Source organism: Sylvia atricapilla, chromosome Z (assembly GCF_009819655.1).
Source record: "Sylvia atricapilla isolate bSylAtr1 chromosome Z, bSylAtr1.pri, whole genome shotgun sequence".
Lineage (NCBI taxonomy): Eukaryota > Metazoa > Chordata > Aves > Passeriformes > Sylviidae > Sylvia > Sylvia atricapilla.
Window position 1 is genome coordinate 66,380,056 of NC_089174.1, and position 11,473 is coordinate 66,391,528.

The window sequence follows — 11,473 nt, forward strand, 5'->3', positions numbered from 1 at the left end:
TATGTTGGACATTAGGAAGAATTTCTTCAGAGAAGGGATCACAATACATTGGAATGAGTTGCCCAGGCGAGTGATGGAGACACTATCTCTGGAGGTGTGTACGGAAAGACTGGACGTGGCAATCAGTGGCCACCGGTGTTAGGTCATAGGCTGGGTCATAGGGTGGACCCAATACCGTCAGAGATTTTTTTCCAATCACGACTTGATGCCGTGATTCAGTGACCCCCACGCCACACCACAACCCCGCGTCCCTTTTCCAATCCCGCTTCATCACGTGACTCCTGCCCGAAGCGGCTGCGGCGCGCGCGAGCGCGGCCCCTTTAAAGGCACACGGCGGGAGGCGTGGCGCGCAGCAGCGCGTGCGGCGGGGCGTGGCCCGGAGCGAGGCGGGGCGTGGCATAGCTACGCGCCGGGGCACGGCCGGGCGTGCGGCGGGGGCGTGGCCCGGGGCGCGGGGGGCGCGGCTAACGGAGCGGCGGGGGCGGGGCCGGCGCGGCGCGCTGAGGTCAGCGCGAGCGGCGCCGTCACAAAAGGAAGTGGCGGCGGCGGGGCCGTCAGCGCGGGGAGGGGCGGGGGCGGCACCGGCACCACCGGCACCGGGACCACCGGGAGCGGCACCGGGAGCGAGGAGGCGGCCGCGGCGGGGGCCGCGCCGCGCCATGGCCCAGCAGCAGATGAGCAGCTCGCAGAAGGCGCTGATGCTGGAGCTGAAGTCGCTGCAGGAGGAGCCGGTCGAGGGCTTCCGCATCACCCTGGTCGACGAGTCCGACCTCTACAACTGGGAGGTGGCGATCTTCGGGCCCCCCAACACGCTCTACGAGGGCGGGTACTTCAAGGTACGGGCCTTTCGCCTGCGCCGCGGTCCGCGGTGTGGGGCTGGGCCGGGGCCGGGCCTGCGGCAGGGGGCACGGGCACGGCCTGGGTAGAGGGGGAGTCGCGCCACAGCCGGGCTGCGCTGTTAATCTGCTCTTCTCGCTCCAAAGAGCTTCCTGTAGGAACCTCGGCGCGCAGGGTGAGAGTTCTCCCCTTCCGCCCCAAGTTGCCCTCGGGCTCTGCTCTGTGTGTATTTCACGGAATTGTTACGGTTGGACGGGACCTCTGGACATCATCTAGTCCCATATTTCCATATCCTTTCAGTACCTGAAGGGAACTTAGAAGAGAGATGGGGCAAGTCTTATTTACAAGAGCATTTAGGGACAGAACAAGGGGGAATGGTTCAAACGGAAAGAAAGTAGGTTTAGCTTAGGTATTAGGACGAAATTGTTCATTGTAAGGGTGTTGAGGCACTGGCACAGGTTGTCCAGAGAAGCTGTGGATGCCACATCCCTGGAAGTGTTCAAGACTAGGTTGGATGGGGCTTGCAGCAACCTGGTCTATTGGAGGATGCCCCTGCCCGTGACAGGGGGGTGGAACTAGATCATCTTCGAGGTCCCTTCCAACCAAAACATTTTACGATTCTGTGATATTTATTTCAAAGTAAGGGGCTTCCGAGCCATCCTTTGATAGCTTCACTCACTGATAGCTTATTTAGGGTAAAGGCAGTGTTTTCCTCAGGACTCCATGGGCTTCAGGGCTGTTTGACACTATTATTTTTCTACTCCTGTGTTCTTCCTCTCTACACTTTTAGGAGGGCAGCCTTCAAAGAGCTGCGGCAACACATAATAGGTGAATGTAGATTCAATTACTTTCTCAGCCTTCCTGTTAATACAAAAAAACTTTTTTTGGTTGGTATTTCCACTCTTGTGAGTGCAGCAAATAAGAAATCTGGCACAGCCATCCCAGAAAAGAACTGAAGGGAGTGTACTTAAATTATCAAAACAGCTGGAGGAGGAGGAGTTGCACTTTTTTCTTAAAACAAGTGATTGGAAAACCTTTGTGCCTGCAGAAGATGTGTTGCATTAGGCACGCTCTTCTGCACTTGATATCTGCTTGATTTCTGGCAAAATATTGTCCCCATGAGCTTGCTTCTCCCCGCAGTTAACTGTTTTAATTGTGGCTCCTATATCTCCCATTTCATGCCCTTTGGCTTCTCTCAAATTGAAAAAAAAAATTGGATGATGTCTCTGCTTGACGAACGTGCACCTTTGGTGTCTCTTGGCCTCTACAGGTCAAGGTTCAACAGCTTTGTGCTACAAAACTAAAATAACCTGTAGCTTGGGGAAGAATGGATTTGAGTCATGTTCAGTTTGGCCTCATTGTTTGGAAGGAGAGGAAGGCTTTGGCATAAGATTTGCCTTCTGTAATGAGTTGGCTGGCTTACTCATGTAGGTGTGATGGGTATATTCTTAGACTCACCTCCATTATTATTTATTTAGGAAGTCTCTTGAGTCTTTGGTTGGTAACAGTGTCATCTTTACATCCGAATGGTCTGGTGACCTCTTCCTGCACTTATGTTACTCATCCGTTTTTTTTTTTCAGAGAAATCCTGACTGATTGAAATTGTTTTGTTTGGTTGGGGAGCTCTCTGGACTGCATATTTGCAGTTGTTCCTGGAAAGAAGCTGAAGCTGCCTGAGAAATAATTTGGGGATGCGTGTTAACAAGTGTAGATTTAGGCAAGGTTCCCTGTTGCCTTACCTCAGTGCTATGATTGGGTTTTTTGGGATTTGATGTTGTTGAACTGCCATGCCTTTCTACTAAATTCTTTTGACCAATCCTCTGATAGTTGTTTTGAGAGTGGGAAGATGAGGTCTCATGATGCTTCCACCCCTCCCCAGCAGTGGGATTCCCTTCAAGTGCCGTGGCTGAAATCTCTCATGTGTTATTTCTGTCTCAACTTTCCTTCGTGAGGAGCCCTGCATGCCAGATTTTTGTAATGTCTGATCTTTGGTTATGCATCTTGACTTCTGGGACACTGAAAAAAGGAGTCCTGTGAGAAGTGATATACTTGACTCTCTTTGTCTTAGGTCTTCATATGTGTTAGATTCTGCTTATGTAATCATTTGGAGATAAGAATAATACCCTAACTTTATTTCATTGATTTCTGCAATATATTAATTGTACATGCTGCTCTGAACTAGTGCTCACCTTGCATGTGTTTCGTTCTGCAGATATCTTAACTTGATGAAATACTTAGCTTCATCTTGTATTTTCAGTTTAGTAGGGTCAGAAAAGTGGAATTAGAAAGTTGCAATTACAGGATGTAACTTTTTTCAACTTTGTGGCAGTGAGAATTTGAGGATTGTGTTCCACTTCAAGTATAGTTTCAGAGCAAGAACTTGGGGGAAGTACACAGCCTTCTAGTCAAGCTAGAGCATAAATATTTCAAGGAAAACTTGTGGTTTAGGTGACTTTAATAAAGAAGGTGTCAGGGATTGTTGATTGGGGAATACAATTGCTTGATTTGTGTTTTGGGAGCTCTTAGAGGTGATCACATCAACTTTTGGTACCTTGTTTATTCTTGGAGAAGTGTGACCTTTCCACTAGTTCAACAGTCTTAGGTTGTTGAACTAGTGAAATAAACTGAAATGAGGAAAGTGCTCTCTCTACACCTTCTTGACAGAAGCTACTGTCTAAAGCTGATTCAACATTTCAACAGATTCTGGTTTCAGTTGCAAGTCCTGTAGCTCTAGCATCTGATAAGTTGAAGCAGAGAACAAGTCCCCTCAAATGTTTGTTTAAATGGCAGGTTGTCAACATGCTGACTGTGATAGTCAAGGACTTCTTAAAAATTCAAGTGCAGTGTCTGAGCATATTTTATCAGCTAATATAGCATGCTCAGATCTGCTACAGTGTTTCAGGGTTTAGGACTGCCATCTAGATGGAAAGGGCAGCAGCCTCCAGGAGCAACAACTATATGAAGGGCAACTTATGTCAGCAAGGGATCATGCAGCAGCCCCCTCACCCCATTCATGTGATCAGCTGAAGGTGGACATCTGAAGTGCAAGTTACATCAACCTTTGTCTTACCTAATGACTGTATTCCCAATCACGCTGAAGAGCTTTGTAATGCTTTGAGGTTTGAGTTCCTGGTCACCATTCTCAAGGAAGGAGTTGAGCTATTCTATATATTGGTTATCTCTCTTCTTTGCTGGCAAGGGGAAAATAGTTCAGGGGCAGTGATGTTAACTCCTTCAAAGAGGTTGTGATAAGAGCAAATGTCTGTCCCTCAGCTGCTGGCAGTAAGAAGTGGTGAGTTTGACTAAAGTTCTAGCAGAATCAGTTTTGTTGGCCCACAGGTATTAGACTGCAGTAAGTGAACTTGGTTTTTGGTCCCAGACTCACTCACAGAGTGTAAAGGTGAAATATGGGTAGACCTTATATGTCTGAGATGTTACTTACATCTGATTTACTTGCTGAGTTTTTTGAGTGACAAAGGGAAGATTTTTCTCAGAATGAAATGCTTCGTGTCCAGGTCACAGATAATGACAGTTGCCTCTTTCTTAGCTCAGCTGTGAAGGACATGGTGTGATAAGATGGCTCTTTAGATCAGATTCCACTGGGCTATGTACTAGTTCTGAATTGCTCTGGAAATGATGGAAATGTGTTTTTCTGGTGTTGCAGGCAGTGCCTGAGCAACAGAGAACCAGAATGTGCCATAGTCTGCAGAACTAAGTGTGAGCCGTTCATCAGTGCCACCTTTATGCCATAGGCATCTTCTGTTCATCTGAGAGGGTCCTTTGCTACATGGTGGAACTTCTTCACTTTTAATTTTGGCAGCTGATACATAAATGGGGACCATCACAACAAAGGCTGATATGCTGTAATCTGGTGTTGATAGTTGGGATAGATCTCAATGGCTGAGGGCTGTGAATGGTGAAATCTTTACTATCTCTGGTGACCCTTCTTTGTCTTGAAATCCAGTGTGTTTCTTCAGTGCTTGAGCCTTCAGAGCCTGGAGGTTGACGAACCTCTGCCCAATGCTTTGATTAAACAGTAGATACTTGCAGGACTATTAGAAAGTGCTTTTTGATAGCCTGCTTGAGGTCTTGAATGTTTGGTGCAATTGTACCTTAGCAACAGAGTTTTTAATTATTTTTGAAAAGGACAGGTCTTCTGATTTTATTTTTTTTAGTTGCATGATATTCTTGTGCTGAGAGCTAGGGTTTTGGGAAAGGTACAAGTGAGAAATTACACAAATAGGAACTTCATTAGCACTGCTCAGAAGCATGATTTGATGAAGGGCACTGTGTCAAGAAACATGTTGAATGTAGACCAAAAGTCAATATTAAAAACTCCTTTAGAGGTGATTCAGGCTGGGTAAATTAAAATGAATATACTTAGCATGTAAGGAAACAAGAAAAATTAACTACATTGTTAGAGTTACTATTTAATAGTTTTTAAGGCAATTTATTTCATAAGATACTTTTCCTGCTTGAAGGAACAAGCCTTGACACATCAGTTGGAAAGAGAGAAAAACACCAAGCATTATGATGAGTTTTGTCAAGTAATTTGGGGGCTAAATACTTGTCAAGGCATTGCTATCCATGCTTTTTGTAATTCATTAGCCCTGTGCTGTATAGAGTTCTGTATTGTATCTCAGCTTCTTCCAGGTAATTTGATTTCAAAGTAACTAGCAAAATGTGTTAAGATTTCAGAGCAGGGAGTAGAGAACCAGTTACCAATAACTGATGGCAAGAATTAAACATGTTTAAAAGTTTGGTATTGTATTCTATTTCTCATAAACCTTAAAATTAAGCCAGTAAATGTTTTCTGAGCGCTTAGAATTATACAACTGGTAGAACATTTAATTCCACAAAAATATCCTAAATGCCAGGATAAAAATGTGAGGTGCTCTTAACACAAAAACTGCCTTCCATGGGCCTCTGCATTGCAAGGTCCTACAAAGTTTCTCTCTGTGTACTTGATTTATTTTTGTTGTCTTTAGGTATCATTGATGTTAATAAGCAGTGGTTTGGTGCAGTAAAGGGACATGGAATTGCAGGTGAGTAGAGCCCTGCTTGCTCCAGGTCTGTGGAGCTCCTGTTCAGTCTCAAAAGCCAAGGAGCCTCTAAGCTTTCAGAAGGCAGAGAAGCAAAATTCTTCTGATGTTGGTTCCTGGATCAAAAGCACAGATAGGATCCCAGACACTCAGGCCTAGGGAATACCTGATTGTTCCTTACTCTGCTGTTGCATAGTTTCTTGGATGGCTGTGCCTCTGAGCTGTACAGACTTACTCACCCATCCTGTAGCCTGTTCTAGACATAAGTGTATCCTCAGGGGGAGATGGGCTAAGTCATGGTGGTAGCTAGCCCCCAGTCTTCCAAGTAGGACTGTGGTGTGTGCTAGGCACTGATAGTGGTTTCCAGTTCTGATACTGCGTTAACGTAGGAGATCACGTGAAGTCAGGCTCTGTTGTATGGCAAGAGGAGAGCTGTACCACAGCCCAACTCTTCTAACCCATTAGAATAAAACAGAAAACTTTCTGTATCAGTAAATTGAGCACTGTTCATTTGCCTAATTTTTGTACAGTGGTCCTTGGATAAGGTAAAAAACAACTTGAGTTTTTAGTTTTTTCCTCAGGTAACGATGCAAGGAACTGTCCCTCTTGAAACTTCTTGTCTGTCTGTTCAAGAGAAAGTAGCTAAAAGCATGCAGACTTACATGTGGTTCATATTGTAGGAATTAATTGTAGGTTTTGACTATATAGTGTTAGAAGAGTGGGCTTTTTAAATTTTATTTTTGTGTGTGAATCCTTTAGATCCAGTATTGCAGTGATGTTATGCCAGTGTCTGAGGGTTTTATACATCTGTAACTTTTCAAAAACACTAACATGTTGTTTCTGACCTTGTTTCTGAAGTTACTCTTACACTGCCTTGCTATTTTACATGGTATTATATTCGCACAAGGTACTTTCTCTTTACTAGCACTTTAGGTCTACTACACAATGCTTTTTTTGCATCTGGAGGGAAGGGAATGCCAGAAAAAAATGCTTGCTGAACCTTAATTCTGATCTTTGATGTGCAGTTTTGTTGTGTGGTTTATGGCACATTCATCAGGTGTTTAGAGTAGTGAATAGTATGGGCTAAATGATGGAGGTTTAATGCTGAACTTAAATGTAGCTGAGTTAAAGTTGGAAATGCCACAGTTATGCATTGTCTGCAGTGTGAATGGACTAGAGGTGATGTGACTCCTAAATACAGCTGCTCGTATGATTTGGGCTGCATGTCATCAGATGCATACATACATATATGCATGTACACAAAACTAGTCAGCTATTGCCAGAATGCTGCATCATTTTTAGGCTTAGTGTTTTTTTCTAACATTATGAGTTAGAGGAATTGCAGTTATTCTTGTTAAGCTTTTGTGGTACTGACTTGCTGAGAACATCCCATCTCACCAGGCTGGTTTGATAGTAATAACTTTGGCATTGTGTACCCACCCTTGAAGCACTAATAAGGCAAGCATAACTAGATTGGTTGACTAATTGCCTATCGTCACAGTTGCTGAAATATTTTGAATGCATTTGCCCAAACTGGCTTGCAAAGGGAAGAAAAATGAGAGCTACTAAATTGCAGTATGTATAGGATATTTTGGAATCTTGCTTGACTTGAAGAAGTGTGACCTCAAGACTTCCTGGATGTTCGTTTTAAGTTGAAGCTTCTACCTGGAGAACAGCAAGAACATAAAGGGGCTGAATGTTAAATGGGTGACACTTTGAGGCATCACAGTATTTGTGGTTTAGAAAGAGAGGGCTGCCTGGCAGGCTGACTGTATCTTACTACTTAAGGTTTCAGTACTAAAAGCATGACATATGTTCCTTTTGGACTGCTTTGTTGTCTTAAAATTGTACAAGTAATTTAGGTATTCAGGTAAATAGGTTTTGTTCGGGAATTCCAAGTTGATAGCAGTAAGAATATGTTTGCAGTACCTTCTTGACTTTTCCAAGTTACATATCCAAATTAAGTATTTAAAACATATATTTTTGTGTTTATTGTAGCAAAATGTTTGAAGATATTAAGATTCAAAACCCTCTGCCACAGTATTGAAACAGTGCAAAGAGCAGTGTTTAATCAGTTGTGTCACTTGGGTCAGTTTTTCAGTGACAGACACTTGTCCATTGTGTGAAAATTCTTTGGTTTTAAATTAGTCTGCAGACATCTCTGCAGCTAGAAGCCTTTTGCTGTCAGACCTAGGTAAAAGCTGAAATAATATTCTTTTCTGCAGCACCCTCTTTGGCATTGTCAAAACAAAAGCCATGCAATGGAGCAGCTTTGACTTACAATACATTCTCTGAATACACATTTGTTCTTGCATGAAGTCTGCTTGTGTAAGCCCCTTATTCATGGATGTAAACCACACTGGTGTGCAAGTGTTTGCTTATCTTGGCTAGAATAACTATCTGTAAAAGCACTCACCTTTATTAAAAGAATGGGCTTCTTATAATGTATTGAAGAAAACTGAATTTCATCTCTGTGCTCCCAGCTACTTCTCTGCAAAAGAGTAACTGGACCCACACTTGGTAGCTGACTACCTTTCATGAGTGCATTAAGCAGTATAACTTGAGAGGCTGACATCTCTTCTGTACTTTTTAAGTATCTTGTAGCTGTCATCTAAATCCTTTCTAATTTGTCATTCGTGTGGCAACAAAATGCACCTACCCAGATGCTTCAGATGAAAGTGCATGGTACTTTTTAAGGTGGAAAGAAAAAGCTAGTTTGTTCTTAATGGTATTGCCACTTCAGTGGGATCTCTGCCTAACTTCATTCTTTTATTGCTGTGTCCATGTTACTCAAAATGCTAAGTAAGAAAGATGTTGGGAGACAACTCTTATTGAAAACTTATTGTTCAATTTCAGTAGATGATGGTAATGTTTCTTCTCTTGTATAGTTCTGAGTGTCAAGTGGCTGTTTCTTTAGTCAACTACAGCAATGTTTAAACAATTCACTGGAGAGGACCTGTTGTTACTTTTATTTTAAGTACTTCCAAATGAACCTAGGCATTTTATATTGCTGTATGATCTCCACTGAAGCATATAAAAATGAAAATTTTGAGACCAACATATGGAATGATTTCCATTTCTCAATCTCTGCCAGAAACCCGAAAGCTTATGTCCTTCAAAATTTGACTAATATAATTTCTGTGAAGTTTAACTGATTTTCTTGGTTTTTCATGCTGGTTGCAATGTTTGATTTTTGTGGATAAGCGTGGCTGGCTTTGGCCTGAAGTACAAAAGCAGTGACACTACTGGGTAAAACTAGGTAGGTAGGGTAGATTTGATTGAGGCTGTGGAAATTTAGGCTTTGAATTTTGAAACTGGCTATATTAATGAATATTTTTTGATACTGAAGATAGTTTTGACCCTCTGAGGTTTATGGACAGACTCATCAGGGGCTAAAAAGCAGATCTGGAGATCTGGTTTAAGTTACACTAATAACTAAGTACATGGTCTTGTGTGCATATCATCCATAACTAAGCTCCATTTGGAAAAAGATTGGAGTTGTACTGGCTGCCACTAAGGAGGGATGGAGTAAGAAGCCTGCTGGTCTTGACCACTTTTTTTCTCAGTGTTACAAAATAGGCCTGGGTTCTGGTGCTGTTAGAGGTGGTATCCCAATTTCACAGATTCACAGCAGCCTGCTTAATATTCACCTTGGATAAATGATTAATTTTCACCCGACTTGCAGGCTTATCCCATATCTACTAAGTAGTTGTTCACTTTTTTTTCACGTCTCTAATGTAAGTGATATACTTATTTTTGGGCTCTTCTACCAGGCACCATATTTTGCTTATAAAAAACAGCTAAGTAAGCTGCTGATGGTCAACAAAAGTCATGAGAAGCCAAGGTGGGATGGCTGCTCTAGGTATGTAGTACCTTCCTCAGCCAGGGAGCTTCTGCTGGTCGTTGTGGGTGTATTGCTGAATGATGGAGCAGGTCAGGTTGGGGTAAAGGATCATGAGTAAACATTCCAAAGCACAGCATTGTTCCTGTGCCTCGTGGGGATGCAGTGAAATGTTACATGGGCATGTTTTCAGCATGTGCACCACACCTTGGATCTCACCTGCTGTCCAAGCAGCTAATGTGTGTGCAATGGCGGAGGCACGAAGGAAGGTTCTGGTACGCTTGGCCACAAAAGACCTGTCATCGTCTTGCCACCAGGCTTCTTAATTTGTCTTGGAATCTCTTGGCATCCACGTCCACCTGAGGCATCTCCTACTTCCTTCAACTCTTCCTAAACTAGAATAATTGTGCTTGAGTCATGACTGCAGGCTGACACGAGGTCACTACATGTGACTTGATTGGTGCTGCTAGTGTCTCAACCTTGTTCCATTTCACCTTCTCCCCTGCAGCTGCCAACTTTGATGAGCATGTGGATGACTTTCACCTCCTTAGAAACACTGAACTGTTAAGATTGGAAAAGCCCTCTAAGATCAAGTCCAACCACCAACCCAGCACCTACCAACATGTTCACCACTAAACCACATCCACAAATGCCAATCCATGCTTTTTTCCAGGAGAATGATGATGTCTTTTCTACATCTACCTGAGGATGTATTATCTACATCTAACCTGTACTTCTAAGATGGCTAGTGTCTGCTTTTAAAACAAAAATGATGCTAGGGAGAGCCTCTAAGTTATACTACAGCAAATCTAGGAAAGCTTTGGCTGGAGGTTAGTTCTGTTGTATCTTTAACTCTTCCAGGCTCCAATTTATTTCAGATTGTGTAGTTCATAGCTTTTTGTTCAGATTGTGTTAGTTCATAGCTGGGGTTATAATTAAATCTTAGAGTTTTTGTCTTCCAGGACTGGACATAGCACTTAAGGTGTGGCCTCACCAGTGCCAAGTACAGGGGAAACAAACTGGAACATACTCTGTGTAACTAGTAGGTTTTGTACAGTTATCATCTAAACTCTATACTGGATCTCTTTCTATTAAAAAAATACACTATTTTTTTAGGAAGTGTTTTATGGCAGAGGAACATAATGATGATACTGGGAAGGAGTTTACCTTTTCTCAGAGAACAGCCTTCAGTTTTGTTAGGCTACTTTTGTGTGATGTATAATTTGTACTACTGTAGTAATGCAGAAAAACTAAGGATAACAAAATTTGGGCTGAGCCTAAAATCCACTTTTAATGCTAGGTTGGTGTGTTGAGTTTGATTCTTAATTTGCAGATTAAGATGTCAACTTGATGTCAACTTGAAATAAGAGTTTTGAGAAATCAATTTCTTCTGAGAAAAGTTTGTCTGTATTACTATATGCTCTTAAGGCCAACCAAACATCATCTGCTAGGTAGTAGCCAACAAGCCTTCTTTGATACATGTGATGAAACTACTAAATATTGCTGTGTCACGTTTGCTGTGAATGCAAATCACTACAGTCTGATGTTAGACTAGGTGAAAAGGGATGCACAGTCCAGAATCTGTTTTCTGTTAGGCCCTTTGTGTGGGTGAAGCATGGCACTTGTCCAGAACAGTCTATGGATACTATACAAACAGACTGAGAGAGCCACTGCAATACTTTGTTCATCATCTATAGTGACTGTAAGATGTGCTCATGTGAAGGACACTGGGCTGGCACTGAAGGAGCCCTGT

At 42.7% G+C, this 11,473-nt stretch overlaps 1 protein-coding gene across 2 annotated transcripts; it reads left to right on the forward strand.

Moving 5' to 3' along the window:
* The first annotated feature begins 456 nt into the window (after nt 1-456).
* Nucleotides 457-6,612, forward strand: UBE2R2 (ubiquitin conjugating enzyme E2 R2). Of its 2 annotated transcripts, none has more exons than XR_010745754.1 (2): nt 457-836; nt 5,826-6,612. XR_010745754.1 is itself a non-coding variant. In XM_066338922.1 (2 exons), exons 1-2 carry the CDS (start codon nt 660-662, stop codon nt 4,550-4,552), a joined length of 228 nt encoding a protein of 75 aa, XP_066195019.1. In that variant the 5' UTR covers nt 495-659; the 3' UTR covers nt 4,553-5,346. The 2 variants fall into 2 exon arrangements, 1 of the variants encoding a protein (XP_066195019.1); XM_066338922.1 differs by lacking the exon at nt 5,826-6,612 and adding an exon at nt 4,502-5,346 and having other exon boundaries at nt 495-836.
* The last annotated feature ends 4,861 nt before the right edge of the window (nt 6,613-11,473 follow it).